This window comes from Mus caroli, chromosome 2, assembly GCF_900094665.2.
Source record: "Mus caroli chromosome 2, CAROLI_EIJ_v1.1, whole genome shotgun sequence".
Taxonomy (NCBI): domain Eukaryota; kingdom Metazoa; phylum Chordata; class Mammalia; order Rodentia; family Muridae; genus Mus; species Mus caroli.
In genome coordinates, this window is record NC_034571.1 from 78,658,375 (window position 1) to 78,683,023 (window position 24,649).

Here is a 24,649-nt window from a genome sequence, read left to right on the forward strand (position 1 = left end):
TGTTGATGGAAATGTAGAAAGCTTCAGGTTTTTTTTTATTTATGTGTGCATGTGTATCTGTGCATGCATGTGTGTGTGTGTGTGTGTGTGTGTGTGTGTGTGTGTGTGTGTGTGTGTGTGTGTGAAGTGATGGCAGGTGCCTGTGGAACCCAGAAGAAGACATCAGAGCATTGGAACTGGAATCACAGATGGCTGTTACCTACCCAAGGAAAGTGCTGTCCTAGGAATTCATGTCCTATGGAAAAGAAGTACATACTGTCAACTACTCATTCATCTCTTCTGCCTTTTCATGGTTTCTTAAGGTTGTGTCCTATCCTTTTTGACAAATAAAAAAAAAATCACAATGTCTGATTGCACTTTCCTAACTGAACGAGATTATCAACAAGTTCTAAATAATGAAGCAAGTACAGAGCGGCGCAGGGGACAATAAGTGTAACAGTCAACATGATTGCTCAGGATAAAAGATTTTATTTCTCACACTGTTAAAAATTAAGATCATTCGAAAAGGTTTAGACTGTCAAGGGTATATAATGTTTGTGATCATAACCGGTGAAAATATATCTTCTAATAGATGGTCACCAGTGGAAACAAGACACTGGTTTGTAGAAGAATAGAAATCACAGTAGAAGCACCATATAGGAATATTTAGTGAAACTAATGTAAAAATGTAATGTGCTTATATCTTAGCACTAATTAATGCTTTCATATACAACTTTCACGAAAGGCGCCTTTCTTCTTTGAGTCTTAACCACTCCTTTTGACTTTTTTTTGATGAGACCTACAATAAAAAAAAAAGTAAGAAGAGAATACATAAAAATTTGTCTAAAATTCCCTAAATTAATTTGTCTCCATATTTTTGTAAAATAACCTATTTTGTATATGTACATATATTTATTTAATGTATTCACTTGATATTTAAATTGCAGTCCCTCTTCCCTCCTTTCTTCTCAGTCCCACCCTAAGAAAGTCATATTGCGTGTATAATAGTCACCAAGACTGGGTAAGTATAGTGCAAGTCAGGTCACCTTCATAAAAGGATAGATGTGGAATAAACATTGGGTTATTCAAGTAATATTTTATTTAATTTCTATGTTCCTTTTATTATATTATATCATTATTATACTTGGGGGGAGCAGAAGCATGTTAAGGTTTTGTGTATTAAAAAAGATCTTTCAATCACACATGGAGGCTCCTGCTTTGATCCCAGCGCTCAGGAGGCAGAGACAAGCAGATCTCTAAGTTTGAGGCCAGTCTGGTCTTCAGAGTGAGTTCCAGGACAGCCAGAGCTACAAAGAGAAACCCTGTCTCAAATTTCTTAAAAATAAATTCTTAGGTCTTAAATGTTTAAGAAAGAAGCTTGAGGCAGAGAGCTGGCTCAGCTATTATAAGTATGCACTGCCCTGGCACAGGACTGACTTCAGTTCCCAGCATTTACCTTAGGAACCTCATAGACCCCTGTCACTCCAGGTCCAGGGATCTGATACCCTACTTTGACTCAGCAAACACCTGCACACACAGAGCACCCATATACAGATGCACACACATACACATAAGTAAAAAAGTAAAAAAATCTTTTAAAAAGAAAAAATTAAAATTTTGAACCTGTTGTAAATGGATAATTTGTTAAAAAAAAAAAAAACATGCAGAACAGTTATAGCTAGCATACCTACCAGTATTATCTAAGTTTAGTTGGTGGGAGAATAGTCATTAAGTCATTATATTACTTCTTATAAGTAAGGAAATATTTATTTCATAAGTATTTCATGATTTTAGCATAATTATCACTCCAAATATCAGTGATTTAATGGGAAGCATGTCTTTCGTACCTGTTTTACAAGCTCTCAGACATCTTCTTCTGGTAGTAAAATTATTATTATTTCCCCCACATCCAGTGTAGTTAAATCGGTGGCATTTCCCAGTGGCTGAATTGTAGTAGAATCTTCTCTCACTGGCTTTACATAATCCACGGTCTGCTGGTTCAAGACACCAGGGACGGCCACGATAGTCTAATAGATAGATAGATAGATAGATAGATAGATAGATAGATAGATAGATAGATAGATAGATAGAATTTTAAAAATCAAGAAAACATGGTAAGTTCTATGAATAGTAAATCTGAGCCTTCTTATTAGTATTCCTTGCAGATTGGCTTTATGGCACGTCTTCTGAATAAAGCAGAATCCTACAAAGATTAAAACACTGCAAAGCCCAAGGGTTTCAATTCCCAGAATATGGTTAAACGTCCATAATACCATGATTTTTCTCCAAGGAACAAAACATAGCACTTTTGATAAAAAGAAAAGCCTGTGGTTAGTATTTATGTGAACAAACTAGTTAAACACCATTAAAACAATTTATCTTCTGAAACTTCAACTATGTACTTATAAATACATACAAATTAGTTTATATGAAATAAAATTTTCATATTTCCATAGTATAGTAGGACACTGGTTTGGAATTGATAGCATGGTCTGTCAATGGGACCAGCAAACATTCAAAAACCAAGACCATGCAGCTAGGGTAATAAAGACAACAGCAGCAGTGATATTAAGTCTGAGGAGAAAACTGGGGGAGCTTAGTAACATCTTTTTAAGTTTCTTTGGTGATTTCTCTCAGGAAGGACAAGCCAGTACTTCTCAGCTGTCCAGCTATGCTTGATGGTTGTAAATGGAAGCTGAATGTAAGGTGTTGGATGGTATTGAACTACAGAGGAAAACTTTAGTGGCCATGGTGATGGTGCGATGTCATACAGCACATGCAAGGAAAGACTGACAAACGTTCATGAGCTGGAGACATGACTGACGAATCCAACGGCCAACAAAGGCAAGCAGCTGTGCAGAAGGCAAGTGGCAATCTTTTGGCACATAAACCCTAAATGGAAAAATACTGTAAAAGAGAAGCAGCAAAATGAAACAGCATGTAAGAAAAGACTTAGTCTGATGAACGCAGTTTTATCATCTCCTGCCTTCTAGACAGATAAGTAGAAGCCAGAGTGTCTGGCTACAGCAACTGACATTCTGAGTAAAAACCTAGAAGATTAGGGAGGACTGCGGGTGATGGAATGACGCATAGGAAGAGACGTAAAAGGTAATACGTGCAAAATATAAGAGTTAGCATCAGATGGAGAATTATTAGTTTCATTTAGGTTGTTGGCCAAATACGTAGACAGAACTTCTGAAAGGAACCCTTGAGCTCTTTAAAGCAATGTCCACAGAGTGTCTAGTCTGCTCGTCTTAGACTCTGCTACCATGCACCTTTAAACGTGAATGTGCTCCATCAGAAACCCAGGTTAATAACATGTGATGGGAATAGGTTCTAAAGTTCCCAGCACATGCTAGCATTTTCTTTCACAAATAGTCTGAGGAAGTAATCCTAAAGGTTGCAGAGAAATGTTGCAGTTGGCTTCTCCTATTGTCCAAATAGCTCCAGTGGGCATATGTTTGCTCACCACACCCCAGTTTAAATTTGAGTAGTGAGCACCTGTACCACCTTGGTGTCCTGAACCTCCAAAGCCACCACCCAGGTTCAGAGACAAATGTGGCCAACTAGAAGCAAGTGAATAAAACTGATAAACAGAGAAATATATAATTTATGGTTTTCCCCAGAAAACACCACATATTTCATAACAAATTCTGTGTAGAACGATATGTAATGTACACATCATTTTGAGTTAGTGTTTTCTATACAATATGAGTCAGTCCGTGGTAAGTTTCAGAGAGTGTATGTTAATATAGTGAGATCCATAACTGAAATGTTAATTACGATGTGTTAATAGCAGTGCGCATGCTAAGGTCTCTTATATCAGGACAGAAAGAAATTTTCATTCCCTGAGTACAACTCCTTCTCCACTTAACGGATGCAAGTTTAGCTTCATAATCAAAAGCAAGCATGTTTCAAAGTGGAAAAGAAGCTCATTTGACTATTGTCCCTACACTGGAGGTAAGAAGACAGAACGTTACCAGAAACCAAAAGCTTACATCCCAAGTGAAAACTAGAACCAAAACAGCCTAGATTTCTAGGGGAATACAAATTATGGAGGCTATGCTACAGGTATAGTAGGCACACGGGCTCTAGGTTCTCTTTCTCTAACTACATAATAATCCAGAAATATTTACTAGTGGCCAATGAAGAAACCAGCGGAAATGGGTTTAATGCAATGCAGGACAGCGGAAGTCGGGGGTCGTGTGAAAGCAGGACAGCGGAAGTCGGGGGTCGTGTGAAAGCAGGCACTTGAGAGCACAGGTGCATCACGAGAAGCTTCGTTACCAACTTAACCATCCAAGACATCACATTTCTGCTCCCTATACGCGTGAGCTCTGCATAAAGGGTCCAGCGTGGTTCTGAGAGCTGAGGTCAGCGTGCTCATGCACACCCCACGCCTCTGCATCTCCCCAGAATGACCCCTGACTGCTGTTTGCTTATCTCACTGTTAGTCCTGACACCACTCCCTGTCTACACAGGTTCAATACAACATACCGTTGACGCCATCCATAATCGTGTTCCTAACATTGGAGAGAATGCTATTTTCAGAGTAGACTGCAATTCGAAATTTATCACTAAGTAAGTTTTTATACTATGCAAAGTTAAGTATTAAAAGACACAAAATTATTTCTGTTTTGGGAGTTTTTCAATAAGGCATTTATTTTTCTAGAACATAAACTGTAGATTAAATTGAAATGGATTCATTGTCTTTAAGATTATTTTAGTTCTGACCACTATTTAATTACTTTAGCATACATCATAGGTTTAAAGAAAAAGCAGACAGTTTCTGCAGGATGTTTGGAGTCCTTGACTCCAGTTAAATTTCAAGAGGTAAGAAAAGGAAATATTTTTGTACCCCATGAAAAAGATAAGTTTGCCTATGTTCAAATTAATAAATTTATTCTAGACATAGGTAGACACTCACCTATTTAAATTCCAGATATTGATAATCTACAATAAAAGAAAATATGTTTTGAAGTAGTTGCATACTGTGATTTTTCTGGTCTACATCATGATTAGTGACAGAAATTTAAGACAGAATAAAAAGACACTAACCTGTCTGGTTTCTGTTCATGATCCAAAGGGACTTTAAGAGCCAAATGTATTCTATCTTGATCCCGCCATCAAAATAAGGTTGAATGGATTCCATCTAGAAGGCTTTTTTGAGAAATTTCACACCAAACCACCTCCTTTTCCATATTTTTGCTAGAAAACATTACTGTCTAGGGTGACTGCTAAAATACCAGAAGGTGGCCCAGGGTCCAGTTTTCAAGTAAATTGTTCTATGTAGACTTACTTTGTAACTCATACAGTAAACTTTATATTCAATGCACTAAGGCTTTATTGCAATACCTTATCCCCACAATACTTTCCTGTGTGCATTTTTATTGCAACAAGCAAATTAGTGCTTATGAACCACTGCATGGCCTGTGAACTTGTTTTCTTCTGAGTTTTTTTTTTCTTGGTGGGAGAATTGATTAAAAAGTTTTTCCTTTTTTTAGCCTATAAGTTGTAGTAACAAGAAATATAATTTTATTACAACTTTTATGAAAATTTAAATAATACAAAACAAAAATATGAAACAAAACTTCTGCATAATTCCCTTCCTCCAGTAAAGTTACTATCGATGATTTGGTAAATGTCTTTTGCAAGTACAAACTACTCTATATATACTACTCTACATATTATTACTATCCATAATAGCTTGTGAATGTATATTTATATCTTATACAGCTATACATCCTTTAAAATATATGCATATTTCATCAGTTCTATTAAACATCACTTACATGGAATCTAATGCCTTTGATTTTAAGATGAACTATTTTGTGTACTGCCTAATAAGGAAAAACTGATTATATTATTGTATACTATCAGTGATAGGTTTCATCATGGTTACAATCATATTAAATGCTGAAAAATGTAGCAGAGGGTGGCCTAGTCGGCCATCAATGGGAGGAGAAGCCCTTGGTCTTGCAAAGATTATATGCCCCAGTACAGGGGAATGCCAGATCCAGAAAGCGAGAGTGGGTAGGTTGGGAAGCAGGGCGGTGGGGAAGAGTATAGGGATAGCATTTGAAATGTAAACGAAGAAAATATCTAATAAAAAAATGAAAAAAATTTTGAAAAAAAATTAGAAAAATATATTAATTTGTATTACATGTCAAGATACCATACATGCATACATATGGAACCACGTATACAAAAATGAAAATGATATATGTTATTCATTGAGCAAAGTACTGAGAGACTATGTTATAAATGATTTCTGTGAATAAAGTTTTATCAGGTTGTACGTTGAGAAGTTTGCTAAGCTAAAGGTCTACTGAGTAAATGTTTATGTTGAACATATTATATGCTTTTGGACACCTTCAGCAGAAACTTACAGTCTTTTAATCATTTGCTATATGATAACTTTTTAAGTAAAATAAAATATATTGACAACTCACTGGGGATTTTTTCCTGTATATATGATTATGATCAATTTTAACTGCTGTTCCCTTTTTTCTGTATGTTTAATGTTCCTAAATTCTAATGCTTTTTACAAAATAAAAATGACTAGATTATTAATTACTAATAATTCCAGTTCCTTAAAGTGATAAAAGAAAAACTCAGAGCAGACTGAAACTTGCTGTGGCTGGTAATGGACAGTAAGGCCTCCATCCTCTCTGCTTTACAGAGAACAGGTATCCTCTCACTGAATGTATGACCAAAGAAGAGCAATCACTGAACTAGCAGGAACAGGTGCTCCATTTGATGTGGGAAAGGGGCAAGGGCTGCTGGGCAGTTACTCTGAGGAGTATTTCTCCCTCCTTGCGTGTACTGGGTCACTTAGCAGAGGGTGAAGTGTGGGGATTGTACAGTCAGGGAATTTGAGGTTGAAAGGCCATAGGACAGACTGTAAGAAATCTCTCCTGGACAGGAAAGCCCGCGCAGATTAATGAGGAAAGAGAGAACCTAAGTAGCTATTTGTTTGCTTATGTCAAGATGCTGACTAAACCATACCCCGAACTCACTAAGTTAGCTGCGCTCAAGAATTTTTTTCTTAACAAAAATGGCTTTAGACAATGACAATTAAGAAGTTTTCGTGAGCATAGTTTTTTCCAGTTCAGTGCCTTATTAGAAAATATATGTTTGGTGAAAATATACTTACAATCAGTATCATCACACGAGTGCTAGCATTTTCTTAATGTATTGTGTAGAGGGGCTGGAGAGATGGCTCAGCAGTTAAGGATACCTGCTGCTCTTACAGGGAACCCACATGGCCATTCATTTGCACTTCCAGGCCAGGAACTGCTGCCGGCTGCCTCATGCAATACATACAGAGATGTGCAGACATACATGCATGCAAAACTCTCATACAACATACAACAAAATAAATAACTGTAAAAAACATTCCATTGAGAACCCTGTCTAGGAAAGGCTATCTCTTGTGATTGCTGACATGTGAACCATAGACCTTTCATCTTCTGGGCAGCAGATCTTTCCTGCTCTTCTGTATCCAGACCAATCATAAATATTTTTAGATTATCAATATAATTTTTTCAAGATAGTTTTGGGTCTGGATACATTTGAAGCAACTCATTATGTGTGAAATGGAAAAAATAGATTTAAGCAAGATGAAAATTTAATGTTTATCTAATATGTCAGTCAGCTTTAATCAAAGAATGGGATTCTAACAATCAGAGAAACAACAGGCTGTGGATACAGAATAGTTCCACTTTATCTGGGGAAGTATTTTAGAAAGTCTAGACTAGTTAAAGAACAGAACACAACAAAGAGGATGTAGACTGCAAATCTGGGAAAAACAGATTAATATACACAAAAACCTATGGGCAATTGAGGAAAGCTGTCCATGGGAAGAGTGGTCGTCCACAGGAAAGACTTGGCAGCAAGTACCTTTACCCTGTGACCTGGGACACTGACACTCACATTTGAAATTACAACTTATTTTACTCTGACTCTGTCCTGCCATACTGCCTGTAAGGTCTCAAGCCATTTACTTACCTGAATCCTTCTCTTATCAGGAAAAAAAAAAATTCTCCTATTTTCATTCTTCCATTTCTGGGTTCTATTACAATCCCTTCAGCCAGACCATCAATTTTTGATAAATCTCACTAAAGTTAGAGAGCATCTAAATTTACACCTCAGGTCCTAAAGGCAGATAGATAAGTGTTTTATGCCTCCAATAATCATAAATAAAATCAAAAGACACAAAAGATGAAATTTTATTTAGTTAATTATGCTTGAATTTTGCAAGCACTGCATGTTAGCTATAATGAATCAAGCTTCCTCAATCTAAGGTTACAACATTAGTTGTACTAAGACTATAATCAAATATGCATTAACAAGATCTTTCAGCCGCAATAGCTTTTATGCCTATAAACCTAAAGTGAGTTAGGGTTACCATCATCACCACCAAAAATATTAAAATCAATAATCTTGTTAATGGCAAGGACTGATGCTCATCAAGTCTGAACAAGAGGAAGAGACTTCAATGAAACAGAAAACCTAATAAGGAGGCTGGAAACCAGCCTTGGGGGTAATAGTGGTGAGCCAAATAGCTTCCCAACATCTAAAGCCAGATCATTTGATTGGCACGTTCAACCTGGCCTCATTCTAGAAATCACAAACCTGGACCTTTGTTTCTGGGATCAGATGCACAGCCGTGAGCACACTCCTGGCATTCATACAGTTGGAAGGTTGGAACACAGCCCTGTGGTGCTGTGAGAGTTAGAGTTGGGGGCTCCTTACTGAGTAATCCTCACCTCAGTTCTGCAGAGCTCATCTGATCTTTAAAGAGAAAAGCGACCCTCAGAGAATTATGACTTGGAGTAGCATAGATTTTCCTAAACTGATTCTTATCCCTAGTCTGTCTTCTTGTTGTCAGTACAAAATTTATATTCCAATATGGATTTTCCTGCTCTCTTAAGAAACAGAAATCTTTAAAAAAAAAAAACTAATAGTATAAATTAGTACTGTCTTAATATGCAAATAAGTTTTGGTTGTAGCTTTATAATTGTCACAAACTTAAATTTCTATTATTTTATTCAGTACATATGTCATTTAAAAGAATTGGCTGACAGAGTGAAGTTGTCCATTTCATCTCTTGTAAAAGGATCTGCTGATGTCTGAGAAGTGTTTCTCTGGAGGGCTCTGCCGTCTGGGACGATTGTCTTTGACTAGACTCAAGATAGTCTGTGACGAGCTTTACTAGGTAGGTAGGGTGCTGTCTGTGATTTTGGCAGAGGAAGTGCCACATTCTTGTTTCTTGCCAGCCTTCTTGACAGGAAGTAGAAGGCCTGGTATGAGCTCTGCTAAAGCTGTCTATTTATGGAAACTCAACTTGCCAGAATGTCAGCAGAAGCTACCAGATTTACGATGAAGGAATACGTAGATTGTTGAGATAGATCCTATGCTTCTCAGTGAGAATACATTTGAAGGCCACCATATTTGTTTCAACCTGTGTGTGCTTGTTGATGAAATGAGTGCCCACTGCACTCGTGACTTCTTGGGGTATGCATCTAGATATGCAATTCCTTAGTTGGTGGGGTATATTTTCTTCCCAGAAAACTTAAATGATTGCGAAGTTCCTCTGCACGTAATCAATATCTTCCAAGAGAACGTATAGGTGAAAGCATTCTACTGCAGATCTCTAACATGACCACATCGGTGATGACATTTGATTATTGAATAGTTCCTCTGTCAACATCACTCCTCTTCCAGAAGGCTAATGATTAGGTATATAATTACATGCGTTTACTTCTTTCTCACCGTTTTCTGTGAGTGTAGAGGTTGGCCCTGGGTTATCTGTTAGATAAAGTCAGGAAAGAGTTTCAAGTGGCCACAGGGTCTTCTTTATTGCATCTAGTCATTCTCCCTGGCCCTGGAGGCTGGCATGAAGCAGTATGGCCCTCGCTCAGTGCTTAGGCGCTCCTTTTCTCAATCAAAGACCAAGTGCTGGAGATTGAGTTAGCAGTAGGCTGTTGAAGTCTAACCAAAGATGAGTTTTTTCAAAATATCATAAAGGTGATACAGTACCAAGGCAGCTGTTAAGAGATGATGTACAGAAGCAAGGTGGGCTATAAGAATTTGGAAAATTAGCTTTTCTCCAAGAATGACCTGCAAAAACCCTGAACCAATGTGACTGGTCTTTCTTTTCTAGTTGTAAGTTTACCAGTTACACATAGTAAAAGATTATGTTAACTATGAATGTTAATATTAAAACTTAATCAATAATAAGTATAAAGGCGTCAAGTGCTATGTAAATATTATGAAATAAGTCCAACGGCAACAAATTACAGAATATACTATCCAATCCTAAAGACAAAATAGAGTACGTGAATGTAGACGGGACTCAGAAAGCCTTGGTAAGTATAGTCAGCATTCTTCCAACCACCATTTGTTTCTTCTTTTGTAACTGCAGATCACAAAATTAATAAATAAAAAATATAAGTCATCTACCATACGCTTGACACTGAGATAAATGCTGGAGCACAGGCAGGCTATAAATTGTCATACTCAAAACCTTGTAGCATAGTCACTTAAGCAAAGCAAAGACACCAAGTGACAGCTATATCAAATGACTCTGGTTGGGTAGCCAGAGTAAAGGCAGAGGAAGGAGGTCTCTGCACAGTAGTGAACCCATGGATAGGAACAGTGGGCCAGCGAATATCGGTTTGGGGGGGGGGTGACACATAGAATATTCTATGGAATGAACATGGATAACATGATTATGAATAATTTCAATGGGAAGAAAGTCTTATATTTAAAAGTTAGTTTTTAAAACTCTGGGGTAGGAAAAAGCTAACTGAAAACACTGACAAGTTCAAACTGAGAAATAAGGCTACATTAAAGCAAAGAATGCATAAGTGCACATTTTCTACATGCTACATACACAGAAGCCCTACTACTGCAAAGCACATTCTAAACGACATTAAGAAAAATGATACTTTTATAAGATTAAATGACTTAAATTGATCAAATGTCTATAATTTAACATGCCCTCAAATAATAAAATCATTATTTTTAAAAAGATAATACTAACACATACCTTCTATTGGTATTTCACAATATAGTAATAAAGTAATAATAATAACAATAATAAGATTCTTACCCCGACGCCTGGGCACTTTGGGAGACTGGGGAACCACGATGTTATTTACAGTACTGCGATCCGTTACAGTGTTTCCATCAGTTACGTAGTCACTCATCTGTACCTCATTCACTGGGGAAGGGGGGTGGACTGGGTAGAGGATAGAAGCCATAAGCAATTACTATCTGAAAACACAACAGAATTTCATATCTTGACAGGCAAGCAAAAATGTAACTGTTGTGTCAAAAACAGCAAAGTTGTTGCAATTGAGTTCCCCTGCTGCTCTAAGCCAGGAAACAAGGACTTTTAAATACATGTATGTGCAAGGTAAGTTTCCCGTTAGTGATTTTGTAGCTAGTGACTGAAATCCTGCAACAGTTAATACATAAGGGTTCCTTTTTCTTATTTTTTATGAGTCAGTATTAACCCTTATATTTTATAAGAATAAGAGATTTCAGCATTCCTACCACTTTGCTGAACATGTTCTGCAGTGCTATGAGGAAAGTTAAGTACTTTAGCTGAGAACATTGTGAGATTCAGCGTAACTGGATAGATGTGTTAATTCTCTGTTTATTTCTGTTTGTTTGTTTGTTTGTTTGTTTGTTTGTTTAAACACAATGGTGAATCTCTTTCAAACCTAATTTCTGTTTGCCCTAAACAGAATCTGAGTCCATTCTCAGGGGATCCTCATTTTAAGCGATACCTACATAGATACCTACATGAGATGAGAAGGGAAGGTACCTGGATTCTCACAGATCTTCTTGCACTCATCCAAAGTTTCAAAGTTGTTGCGGTTGCCCAGGCAGCCACCGTACACGAATCGTTCACACTGCTTTGTCTGGTTGTTATAAAGATACCTCTTCATGTAACCTCGGCAGAGTCCAGGGTCCTCTTCCAAGAAGCAGAAATCTGGCCTTTCTAGAAATTGCAAATTTCAGAAAGAAATATTTTGGTTTTGTAAATCATTTAGTTATTTTAATAAAATTCATAATTAACTTACTTAGAAAAATTAGTTTTAAAAGTTTAAAGACTAAACTAGAAGGTATTTTATATCTCATTAAAAGTAAGTAAGATGACTTTGTTAAAAACTGAATCATTATCTATCTAGCCATTTTGGTGATGAAAGTATATCGTAAATTTTTTAAAAACTGATATTTTAGCTTTAAGTTTCTTATATTAGAGTACAGTGAATTTTATCAACATTCTCATAAGCCAATAAAATAAACATACTGGGTTTTTTGATAATGCAATGACCTTCTATAGAAGTACAAAGTATTATGGTAAATTTTGCTTTAATTATTTCTGTTGTTTATTAAGAAACGGTCTACTAAAGTGTTGGGAATCACTTGGGAAGGAGTATTGTGTTACTTCGTTAGGAATGCTGTAGGAGCTTTAAACTTTGGAAAGGATCTGAGAGGTACGGAAGCTGCCCTAGCTATTCTTAGAAGTTCCTGAATTCTTATGCTGGAATTAATATCGGCGCCCAATATGGCATGCTCCACTGTTAGGCTTCTCCCTCCCTTTCCACCCTCTCTTTTCTTCTTCTTCCAAGCATTGGACTGAACCAACAATGTAGAGGCAGAAAGGAAATACATGTTCAGGGATTAGAAGGGCTTTTGCAAAGTCTAAAGCCCTTTCTTTGATCATGTTCCAAAACAGGCTAAACATAGCTGTCACAAAATTTTTAACATTATGACCTACATAATAATCTCTGTCTGCATAGGTACTGTTTAGAGAACTGGGTTAATGTTCCAATGTATTTCAATCAACAGTCTTACCACACTTGAATGTTTTAAACAAAGTTGCAATTCCTCCATTTTCTCCTGTAAATGTATTTCTGTGGTAGTAAAATGAACTATAATACCCTATCATGTCTTAAAGCCCCTTATTTTCTATATCAGGAAGTCAATGCTCACAGCGTTCTATTAACAAAAAAAAAAAAAGCATGTATTCCAAGCCCTTCAGATACAGAGCCCAGATTTCCCCTCCTTTTGTATGTACCGAATAATGGCATTGATTGCTACTATAAATGGAGCTTCTATTTTTAATTTAAAACTCTGATGAAGAGCATCATATTGCTTTCCCTGACTGCTATGTAAATTTATAATTATAATTATTAATTATTAATTTATAATGATAATTTATAATTTATCAGTGCTCTTCTCTCTTGGTAACAACCATTAGTACAGGAGTTTGAGTTGGAATTTATATTTCTTTGATAACTACTATTGTATAATCATTTCCTATCATATTCTTGTCCTTTAACATGAGTGTCCTTATGATATGTAACATTTGGGAAATTTCACATATGTTATGGGATATTTGAGAAAAAAAGTTTTGTAAACTTTTATATATTTAGGGAAAAAAACGAAAACACTCCTTTGTCATGTGAATTAGTTTTAGTATATAGCTTTTCATGAAAAATTAAATAACCCTTAAAATATACAAAAATGTATGAATAAAAAGTTAATGAAGTATATTGCATATTAAAAGCAAAATTACAATAATTTATGCTAATGATCATGATTAATAAATTCTGTATGGAAGTTAATTTTACCTGAGACACCATCAAATTGTGAGAATTTATTTTACAAGAAAGCTGAGAATGCACAGGTGCTCTATATTTCTTAGTTCTACTATTTAAAATATTATTAAAATAAAAAATAAAACAGGATTATACATAAGCTAATTCTCCATGTTTGTTACAATTTCATTCTTTTTGGATTGGTGTACACACTAGTGATAAATGGTACTCAGTTATAATTGACAAAGAATGTTGATGCAATGGTGTGGTGGCACACGCCTTTAATCCAGCACTGGGGAGGCGGAAACAGGCAGATCTCTTGTGAGTTCAAGGCCAGCCTGGTCCACAAAGAGAGTACAAGACAGCCAAGGCTGTTACAGAGAAACTCTGTCTTGAAACACCAGAAAAATCAATAAAAGTTGATGCCACAGATGTTATAATGTTAATTTCTGTGCATGCCTACACATCAGGAAATTGCTTAAGACTAATCTTTTTTTTCCTGAGGTATTGTCCTGACTCTTCATTCTCTTTTGATTTCCTTTTGATATCTTGTGATAATGTCACTATCATTAAACCTGGGAATGGATTTGTCCTATTTCAATGCTAAGAAGCCATAACACGACAGGATTTCTCTGTAAATCTCTTGATGTCCTGGAACTCGCTCTGTTGACCAGACTGGTGTTACAGGATATTTGATCATACTGTGAGCCCTGAGATTATGTTATTTATTGAAAAAAAAAACTGTTTTTAGTTGTGGTGTGGCTCAACCTTAGCACACACCGTGAATCCAAGAGCTTTTTGCTTGAATATTGTAAACAGGATTAAATAGAGTCAACCATAGGTCAAGAGGTGGAGCAAGCCACCAGTGGCAGGAAGTGAAGACAGGATTACTAAGAAAAACCACGGAGAGTAAAAGGGAGTCAGAAGAATGGAAAGAGAATAGGGACATTTAGTTTGAAAGACATTTTTTGAGACTGCAGAAGAGAGGGGCATACCTTGTGGGATATTGGTTCAAGAGGAAGGTCAGAGTCATTTACTAAAATTATACAAGACCCAAGAGAACTGAAGCCTTTTGCAAAGACTGACTTCGACTGTAAATGGAATAGTATCGGATTCAGAAGTCAGACAAACATTAATTGAATCTTTGGCTTTTGAAACTGCTAATTCAGAATGCAAAAGAGTGATTAGGTCTTTAAAGACAAGATCGGCACGAATCGATAGATGGACTAGAAATGTTGCTGATATTGGATCTTACATTTATGATGGTACTCTGATAGGAGAAGTAATTTCTCAAAGATTTTTAAAAATCAAAATGTCAGATGTTTTAATTATGGTAAGCAAGGTCTTTTGAAAAGGGATTGTAGGCAAGGTCTTCTTAGAAACAATGTTTTTTCTAAAAATTAACCCAAAAAGATGGCCCAGGTTCAGGAATATGTAGAAGGTGTGGCAAAGGCCAGTATTGGATTAAGGAATGCAGATCAACAAGAGACAGGCAACATAACTCTTTGCTATCAGGAAATGCCCTCGGGGTCCTCCTGCAGACCCCAATATCAAAAGTGACAGAGCCATGAAAAGACTTAATGCCTATTTTTAAAACAACGCTGTTCTGAATATAATAAAGAAAGAGAAGCTTCAGTAGATAAAGCAAAAAATTCAAGAGAGACCAGAGCACAAGTATTCCTGCAAACTGCTATAAATGATGAGAAACCAAAGCTATGAATGGCATTGATATTGAAGATTTAGTAGGCACAGAAGCAGATGTAACAATAATTTCACCAAAATCTTGCCATCCAAATTGGCCTCTTCAGGAGGTAAATCTTCAGCTTCTAGGGATTGGACATTTATCTCGGGTGAAACAAAGTGCAATATGGGCCCAGTATATAGGGCCAGAAGAAAAACTGAAGCCATATGTGGCTAATACAGGCATAAGTATATGGGGACGTAATCTGTTCCAAGAATGGAAAACACAGATTAACACTCCTCCAATCTCAGAAACAAACCATAAAATAAAGAGTGCTTCTGAGAAAAATACTAAAAGTTACTATCAAGAACAGTCGCAGACCCTTCAGGCTATGCATAAGCAGGACCAACAGATGTTGGTCTCTCGAAGATACCAAGTGCTTTACCTTTGAAACAGTTAACTGGCAAACCTGTGTGGATGGAACAATAGCCTTTGACATCAGAAAAGTATAATAATTTACCAAAGGCACGTTGCCTTACTGGCAGAAAATGAAAAATGGGTCTTCTTAAACCATGTGTCTTAATTTCATGCTGGACTGTTAGACTGTAGATTTCCACATGGCCCACACCATCTTGGACGCTAGCTTTTGAGTTTTCTTCTTAAATAAAAAGGATATTTTTGCTGTTTGCGCTTTCAATAAAACACAGTTAAGAGATTTAAAATGTTTTAAGTAAATTCAAAGGGTTACTACCATTCCAACTTCTTTTCTGAATCTCTAAGGAAAGGTTGGAGTGATTTGGAGCTAAGATAAAATGTATTTTCCCAGCGGATCTCTATAAATCAGTTATTTCCTAAACTATAGTTACAGTGAACGAGGTGGTGGTGGCACAAGCCTTTAATCCCATCACCCAAGGGGAAAAGTCAGATGCAGTTCCTAATTAGTATGTTTGCACACTAAAGAAATCATATTTATAGATTATTATCAAAACCCTCTACAGGATTACTAGAAAGGCATCCAATTTCCAATGGGGACAGGAACAAAGAGCAACTTTTGTGGCTGCCAGTCAGCTCATCTCCATGCATGCAACCCTGACAAAAACTGAACCTAATCATGGATATCATACTTATTGCTGAATTGGCAACTGGAGCCTCTTCGTGACTCTCCACCACATTTGCCTGGTGACTTCTAATGCGAATACTTTCCATATACAGAGGATAAATATCCTCTCATTGAGAACGAGGCATGGAGAACCTTATACTCAGTCATTGCCAACGACCCTATGGTCCAACCCCTTACAATGATTGGACGGCCTATAGATTGGATCTTTTCAAAGGCAGAGTCCTTCACAGGCTTAGCCATGGAAGGAAAGGCCTTACACTGGGACTGGTATATGAATTCCTTCATGACCAGGATATGGTAGCAAAGGGGTCTGTGCCGTCCCACACTGAGGAAATAGCTCAGTTGTCTACATGGCTCACCCCTCCCCCAAAGAGGCACCTACTGAACTGTGGGTACTGACAGAATGGTCACAACATTTGACTAACACACAGTTTACTGACGGTACATCAACCACTGATGGACCCAAAGCTAATGGAAAGTGGCAGCCTATAGACTGGGGAATGGAACGGCCAGTAATGAGGAAGGAACCGCACAGTCAGTGCAGCACCATTGGCTGAGACAAACAACTAGGAAAGCAAAAGGGAAATTTCTATCTCCTCCATATCATGGTGTGTGCAATGGTACAACTATATGGTCATCAAAATGGAAAACCACTAACTGGCAGATAAATGACAAAGGTCCTGGGAGGCATGAATGGAAATGGAAATGGCAAAAGCTAGTAAAACTTAGCAAAGACATTAAACTTTACACAGCCCATACAGGCAAGACAGATAAAACATCTGAAAATAATGAAATAGTGGACACATTGGCTTCGCGTTATTAAAAATTTGCCAGGGAACAAATTCAAACTCAATCAGCATGAATGGTAGATTATATATCTGAAAAACTTGAAAGTTTACCTCTAACACTAAAAATAAAGTGGAATTGGAGAACCAATTAAACCAAAACAACCCTATGAGAATACCTATCACAAGGGATCCATAGCCAGGTGGTGGTTCACCACTTTAATCCCAGAGTTTGGGAGGCACACACCTTTAATCCCAAAACTTGAGAGGCAAAGGCAGGCACATAAGAATTACAGTGATTTAAATTTAAAAGCTGCTTTCCAAAGGCAGGCTGAGATTTAAAGTGAATGTCCTTTGTGATATAAAAATAAATTTACTTAAACCTTGAATTTATATATAAAGCAAAAGGAGAATATAGCTATATTTCTCCACACATACTATGGTATATTTAGTTTCAAATTTTCAAAAGAATGTTTTTTTAACTTCAGTTGAAAGATAATACTTTTTCTGTTGCCAAAAACACTTTGCCCTGGGAAGGATATAACTGGCCAAAAAAAGAAACCCCCAGAGTTAGAATTGGGGTAGGGTTTTGATTTTATCTTTCCGGGAGAATAAAAGCATCCAACTAAGGAAGCTGGAGACCACTAGACAAGTGAAATGTCTGAAGAAACAAATGAGATCATCAACAAAAAAGGTCCCAAGAAAAAGAGTAAATTGGCCAAGTTTGGCCCACCTCTATCCGACCAGCCTGAAATCCCCGTTAGGAGCCCTGAACCAGTGCAGGCACCCATGCCACCATCTTGCTGGAGCAGCCAGGAGTGGGGATAGCCTGGGTGCGCACTCCCTTCTTCCCGCCTCCATGGTTGAATATTGTAAACAGAATTAAATAAAGTCAGCCATGCATTTAGAGGCGGAGCAAGCAACCAGCTGACAAGAAGTGAAGATAGGATAATTAAGAAAAACCATAGAGAGTAAGTGGGAGTCGGGAGGATGGATAGAGTCGCACTGGAAGTAGGTAGAACAGAGGAAGGACATTCAGTTTGAGGGAGATCTTTTTCGTGTGAGAAAAGGACTTTCGTTTTGGGACATCGACTAAGAAGGAAGCTCAACGGGGTGCTTTCTCTACCTCTCTGATCTAGCAGGCTCTCACCCCAGCATCTGGCTCCCAATCCATCATTGGTAAAATCGATTGAGATTTTATTTAATAAAAAAAAAAAGAAAAAGAAAAAGAAAGAAAGAAACAGCCTGGCCTCGAACTCGAACTCAGAGACCCACCTCTGTCTCCCGAGTGCTGAGATTAAAGGCGTATGCCACCACCACCTGGATATTTTATGCATTTTTAAGTTGAATTCTGGTAAGTTAGGTCTGAAGATTTCCAATTAGTGAAAGATATATTCAACTGATTCCAGAGGGGTGGGTTAAAACGTGAACAATTTAAGTGTACCCTAGATTCTGCATCTTCGCTTCCTTTAAATAACTTAATCTTTTCTGGAGTTCGGGGATTTTGAATTAACCAGCTTGGTCTTTTTGATATTTTTATTTATTTATTTATTTATTTATTTATTTATTTATTTTTAATTAGGTATTTTCTTCATATACATTTCCAATGCTATCCCAAAAGTCCCTCATACCATCCCCCCACTCCCCTACCCACCCACTCCCACTTCTTGGCCCTGGCGTTCCCCTGTACTGAGGCATATAAAGTTTGCAAGACCGATGGGCCTCTCTTCCCAATGATGGCCGGCTAGGCCATCTTTTGATACATATGCAGCTAGAAACACGAGCGGGGTGGAGGTGGGGGGGCGGTTTACTGGTTAGTTCATCATGTTGTTCCACCTAAAGGGTTGCAGACCCCTTTAGCTCCTTGGGTACTTTCTCTAGCTCCTCCATTGGGGGCCCTGTAATCCATCCAATAGCTGACTGTGAGCATCCACTTCTGTGTTTGCTAGGCCCCGGCATAGTCTCATAAGAGACAGCTATATCAGGTTCCTTTCAGCAAAATCTTGCTAGTGTATGCAATGGTGTCAACATTTGGAGGCTGATTATGGGATGGATCCCCTGGATATTTTTCTATACGGTTCAAATATAATAAATGGTAACTGGATTAAATCTATTTCTAGGCCTTTTTCAAAGCAAGTTGAATCTGGTGATTGGCATATCCCTGGACTATGCCAAAGAGGCCAATAGTGCAAGACTCTTTTATAAACACAAAAGTGAAAACAGAAAGAAAACAAAACGGAGCTTGGTTGTCTTAACACAATCATACTATTATTATAATAAATCCTTTGAAAGAGTTAGATCTAGTAAAAAAAAAATCTTCATTCAAAAGAATGTGTGCACAGTAAATAATGATGGTGGCAATTATTAACTTATCCATACTCACTTCAGCATACAGAACTGTTAACAGCTCAAGAGCATACATCTTTCATGACATTTACTAAAGTCACACAGTGCTGAGATTAACAATGGCTTAGTAAGTGAAGAATGAGACAATCAAGGGCTTAACCATTATCTGCATGTTATTAAAAAAGCCTTGTGGCTCTTGGGCAGCGGTCTTCATCTTCCTAATGCTCTTACCCTTTAATACAGTTCCCATACCATAAAATTATTTCACTGCTACTTCATAACTGTAAGTTTGCTACTGTTATGAATTGTCATATAAGTATCTGGTATGAATGATATCTGATATGCAGCTCTTGTGAAAGGGTCATTGGACCCCTCTGAAGGGGTCACGACCCACGGACTGAGAACCAATGCTCTAGATGCAAAGCTCATGGTGCATGGAGTCTTCCCAGTGAACAGTGTCTGTAGTGTCTAAGTTTTCAGTTAAGAAAACATTATCTCTGATGTCATGTGGTTGTAAAGACAACCCCCACCAGGGGTGTATAAGAACTATCTTAGATCCATGCTGCTGATTTACACGTAAGTGAAAGTTTACCTGCTCCAGAGGATGCCTTTACAGTTATCTTCTCATAACCTGCAAAAGGAAGTATGTGAATCAGTGGCCATCATCAACAATGTAATATTATGACGTGATCTTCAACTAGGACAATTACATAATCCAATTAGCATTCTCCTCATACATGTCCTAATGAGTCAAATTTTATAAAGAGAGATTATTTTAGCCAGTCATTTTTGTTTCTTTGTTTTATTATTGTCTTTACCTATTTATTATGTTAGTGCATATCAAATTCAAGGTCTTATAAATGCTATGCCAAAAAAGTCTACCACTGAACTGAATCTCCAGATCCCACTGCCTTTTTTTAAACTGATTTTAACTGATAGATAAAAATGTAGAATTATACATAGCAATAGGGTGTTATGTCATATTTCAATTCACTGTATACTAAGTAATATTTAAGTGAGGCTAGATATATCTACCCCCTCAAATATATATCAGATTTTTTTGTTGAAACTTTTAAAAACTTTTCCATGCAGCTTTGGGATGCATAATATTGCATTGCATGTCGCTCCCCTACTATGCATTAATGCCAGGTGGGATTACAAATGGTAAGATTGGCAATCATTGTCAAAACATTATAAAATTATGATGTGACTGAAAGTAAGAATGCCAATGAAGTTTAATAACACATTATATGCTTTATAGTCTTTCAGCCATAAATTCAACGCCAAAGCTAGACCAGGTAAAGTTTCCAGGGGAGGGATAAAATTTTGATGTTTTTTTGTAGTATTACAAATTTTTAATATAAATGACTCATTTCTAGGTCCGTTTTAGAAGCACTAAGCTTACTCAAATAATAGAAATTTATATGTGATAATACATTTACCCTTAGAGCCTAAGGGTCAGTTCTCTGACTCACTACCTTCAGAGAAAAGCGTTGGAAGAGCACTCTGTTTATAAAGGTGCAACCAAGTCTATAGGGAAAACAACCGTTTCTGACCGCCCAGCTCCCAGGTAGGCGCGCTCGCTGCATTAATGTCAATGTACCTAAGAAAGTCTTCCATGGACTATGGGTTTCCTCCCTTTGCAGTATAGATAATAAATGAAGCTTCATAATTTTATGATAACTGATAGGAAGAAATCAAGAAACAACAGTGGGCCAGAAACCTAGAAAGGTAAACAGCAGGCTTTCCTGGGAAATCACATTGTTCTTCTAAAATTATTGAATCTGCACTGAGACCTCAACCACACCAACTCTTGCGCCGCAGGCTTCCCAGAAACCTACCTGGTATGCATGTTTTCTTACACTCTTCCAGGGTATCAAATCGGTTCTCGTTCCCTTCACATCCCCCGTATATAAATTCTTCACATTGATGAGTATACATATTGAAAAAATAACTCCTTATCATTGCTTTGCATGGACCATCATCTGCCTTCATTGCACAAAATGTATGCAGCGGTTTCATTGACCCCAGCTCAGAATCTACAAGGTAAAATTTAAAACATCACGTGTGTATCTTTCTCCCAACACTATGATAACATCCTTGCTGTTGTTTTGCCAAAAATACAATTTCCACCATCAATTTTTAAGTGAGAAAATTAAAACTGAAAATTCAGGTTATTATGGGTTCAGTGCAAGTAACGACCTGAGTGAGTGAGCCTATATGTTCAAACGTGTTTGAAAATTTATATATGATCTGTAAGGAAGGCACTTGAGGCTTTAAATGGCATAAACTAATTTTTCCTCTAGAGGGCAGCAGTGCTCTGTTAAGAGACAATCTATGAGCACTACTGTAAAACAATTCTCTTCATTCACCATTATTTTAAATACTAAAACATGAATAAACATCACGTCAAAGCTCTCACCTAAAAATTATTTTAAAACAAAGTATAAATTGTACCTAGATGATAATCTAGTAATAAATCCATTTTTTTAATTCCCTACAATTTTAAAATGTGAATTTTTGAAAAATATTTATATACATTTGATCTAGGCTGCTTTCAACTATCTTCTTCCATTTGCAATTCATTATTATAGTTCAATATTAATTAATATATTCTGGCCATATTTTAATAAAGTTATGATTCTAACAAAGAAATTGGAATGTTCCCACTTATTTCTTCCTCTTTTACTTTTTTTTTTTAATGTGAAGCCAGGCCGGCCCGGGGGAGGCCCCTTCTTCAAACACCTCTCTCTCCCATAGGGAGGAGGCCTGGCCCCTTTACTCTAGGCTCTGCTGAGGGGACCTTTTTTACTTATTTACTTGTTTGTGAACATGCTTGCAGGTATCCATAAGTGGAGGGGGGCACATACTCCCTGACTGTCTCTCTTCGATTGCTATCTCTCACTACCCTAGAACTCAAAAGGCGCGCTAGGCTGGCTGGCTGGCTCTGGGGACACCAGGCCTCAGGAATCTGCCTTTCTCTGGCCTCCCACTCCCAAACATGCACCACCAAGGTCCAGCTTATTTTTACATTCATTCTGGAATAAAACTCAGATCCTGGTCTTACAAGTCAAGCTCATTCCTGTCTCCTCAGCCCCAATCACTTATAGTACTAATAAAATCAGGTATCTGTGGTGGCTGGTGTCAAACGTCAAGTTGACTGAATCAAGAGTCACCTGAGAGATGGCTACTGAGCAGGCCTGGGATATGGCGGGAAAGCGCTGATTGATTCTTTGACTGGGAAGACCAATCCACTGTAGTTGGCTCCCATTCTCTGGGCTGAGAACTAAACAGTGTTACAGAAGGAGAGATGAGCACAGATTTTTGTCTTGCTGCTCTCTGGCTGACTTATATCAGATCTTGCTTACTGAAATCGTGTGTGTGTGTGTGTGTGTGTGTGTGTGTGTGTGTGTGTGTGTGTGTGTGTGTGTGTTTCTGTCTGTATGTGTTCAGGAAGGCAGAGAGCCCAAGTTCAGCCTGATATTTAATAAATTGCCACAAGAGGGAGACGGAGTACCACAAAAGAGTTGTTTCTTCAGAGGTGTTGATGTAATTATAGTAATTACGGGCAAACTTTCCTCTGAGTAATTACAATCTCATGGAACTTCGTTATAAAATCATCTAATGATCTCCCAGCAGTGATGCCAGACACCTTTAATCCCAGCACTCAGGAGGCAGAGGCAGGCAGATCTCTGAGTTGGAGACCAGCCTGGTCTACAGAGTGAATTCCAGGACAGCCAGGGCTACACAGAGAAACCCTGTCTCAAAAAAAAAAAAAAAAAAAAGCAGAACTACTTTTGTAGATGTTCTTTGTGATGCAGGTTTTATCAAGTTGCTCAGACTTATATGTGCAGATGAGAGAACTGACCCTCATATGCTATTATTCCAGGTATAATTCACAATAATAAGAGTAAGATTGTCACAGACCTGTATGGCTGAGATTTAATCTAAATACTTGGATTAAACAATTCAATTTAATAAAGTAATGTCTGCTCAATAGCACTCTAAAGATTGCTTTATAAAGTTGGAACTCATTTTTGATGAGAATCTGGTGCTAAATTCATAGCAACTGCGTAAAGACAAAACCTTTTTATTTCGTTATTACCTTATTCTTCTTTAGAATTCCCATATTAATGAAGTTACCATAATTTTATATCAGTATATTCTATGCATTGATCTTGTTACTGCTCACACCTAAGCAGGACATCCCAGACAACAGGAAGACCTCAGGTTAATCTCTGACATTCACAGCCATCCACTCTTGGGAAGGTATAAGCCTGTCTTGTTTTCATTTATGCGGATAACCTTTTTGAGTATTAAAATTGTGTCCTGAATACGTATCTACAAGAACTGGGTTGTTTTTGCAGATACAGCAATATTTCAGGCAGCAGACCCTTTTCATGAAGCTTGCAATCACTAATTTATAATAATTACAATAGTAATTTATTGAAGAGCTTACTAAAGGGCGAACAGCAGACTACCTCAGGGAAGGAGTAAGGACAATTTTTCTTACACTTGGAAGAGTTGAGAATAATGTTTTAAAAAATAAGGAATATCCCTCTGTACCCATGAAACTAGAACATTTGCCGAATAATATAACAAGAATCTGATCCGAAGTAGCCAAAAAATAAATTATAATTTACATTTGAATATTTGTAATTGAGTGTTTACATTTTGTATCTCCTAGCGTAAGGGTAACAATCTGATTTCCTTTCCTGTGTCTTGGAATGTCAAATCCAGAATGCTCAAGGGTCACGGGATGCCTGGGTGATAGAGTGCCCCTCCCCTGGAGAGTGTTTGTGGATGGAGGGCCAACAGGTAGCTTACTAAGGGTCCCATGCTGCGTGCCTCTTGGTATTGTAAAACTAATTAAAAATTAAACAGAAATAAAACAAACCTAGATAAGACTGTGCAACTAATTGATCAAAAGAATGTCAAATCTACAACGTTAAATCAAGCTGTAGCTAGCTGCAGGACTCCGCCCTCCAATCCTAGCCCTCTGAGACTGAAGCAAAAGCTCATAAGTGCAAGGAAGGTCAAGCCAGACCGTGTAGTTGGGAACCCTCCATGACACTGTGGGGATTTAAGACTCTCCTCTCAGTCGTCATCCACTCAG

At 37.5% G+C, this 24,649-nt stretch overlaps 1 protein-coding gene and 1 non-coding gene across 8 annotated transcripts in view; both read right to left on the bottom strand.

Annotated features, from left to right (window-relative positions):
• Positions 1-448: 448 nt before the first annotated feature.
• Positions 449-24,649, bottom strand: part of Tfpi (tissue factor pathway inhibitor) — a 43,994-nt gene continuing 19,793 nt past the window's right edge. For 4 of the 7 annotated variants that reach the window (XM_029474504.1, XM_029474502.1, XM_029474505.1 and 1 more), the window contains exons 4-9: positions 21,375-21,572; positions 20,126-20,164; positions 11,819-11,995; positions 11,099-11,227; positions 1,827-2,006; positions 449-778 (exon numbers count right to left, since the gene is read on the bottom strand). In XM_029474504.1, coding sequence (XP_029330364.1) covers positions 690-778; positions 1,827-2,006; positions 11,099-11,227; positions 11,819-11,995; positions 20,126-20,164; positions 21,375-21,572 — 812 coding nt within the window. In that variant the 3' untranslated portion in view covers positions 449-689. Of the gene's footprint in view, positions 779-1,826; positions 2,007-9,012; positions 10,403-11,098; positions 11,228-11,818; positions 11,996-20,125; positions 20,165-21,374; positions 21,573-24,649 lie in introns of those variants that run through there. The other 3 variants (XM_029474508.1, XM_029474507.1, XM_029474506.1) reach the window with 2 other exon arrangements.
• On the bottom strand, positions 22,233-22,382 carry LOC115030541. The gene has a single exon (XR_003836123.1).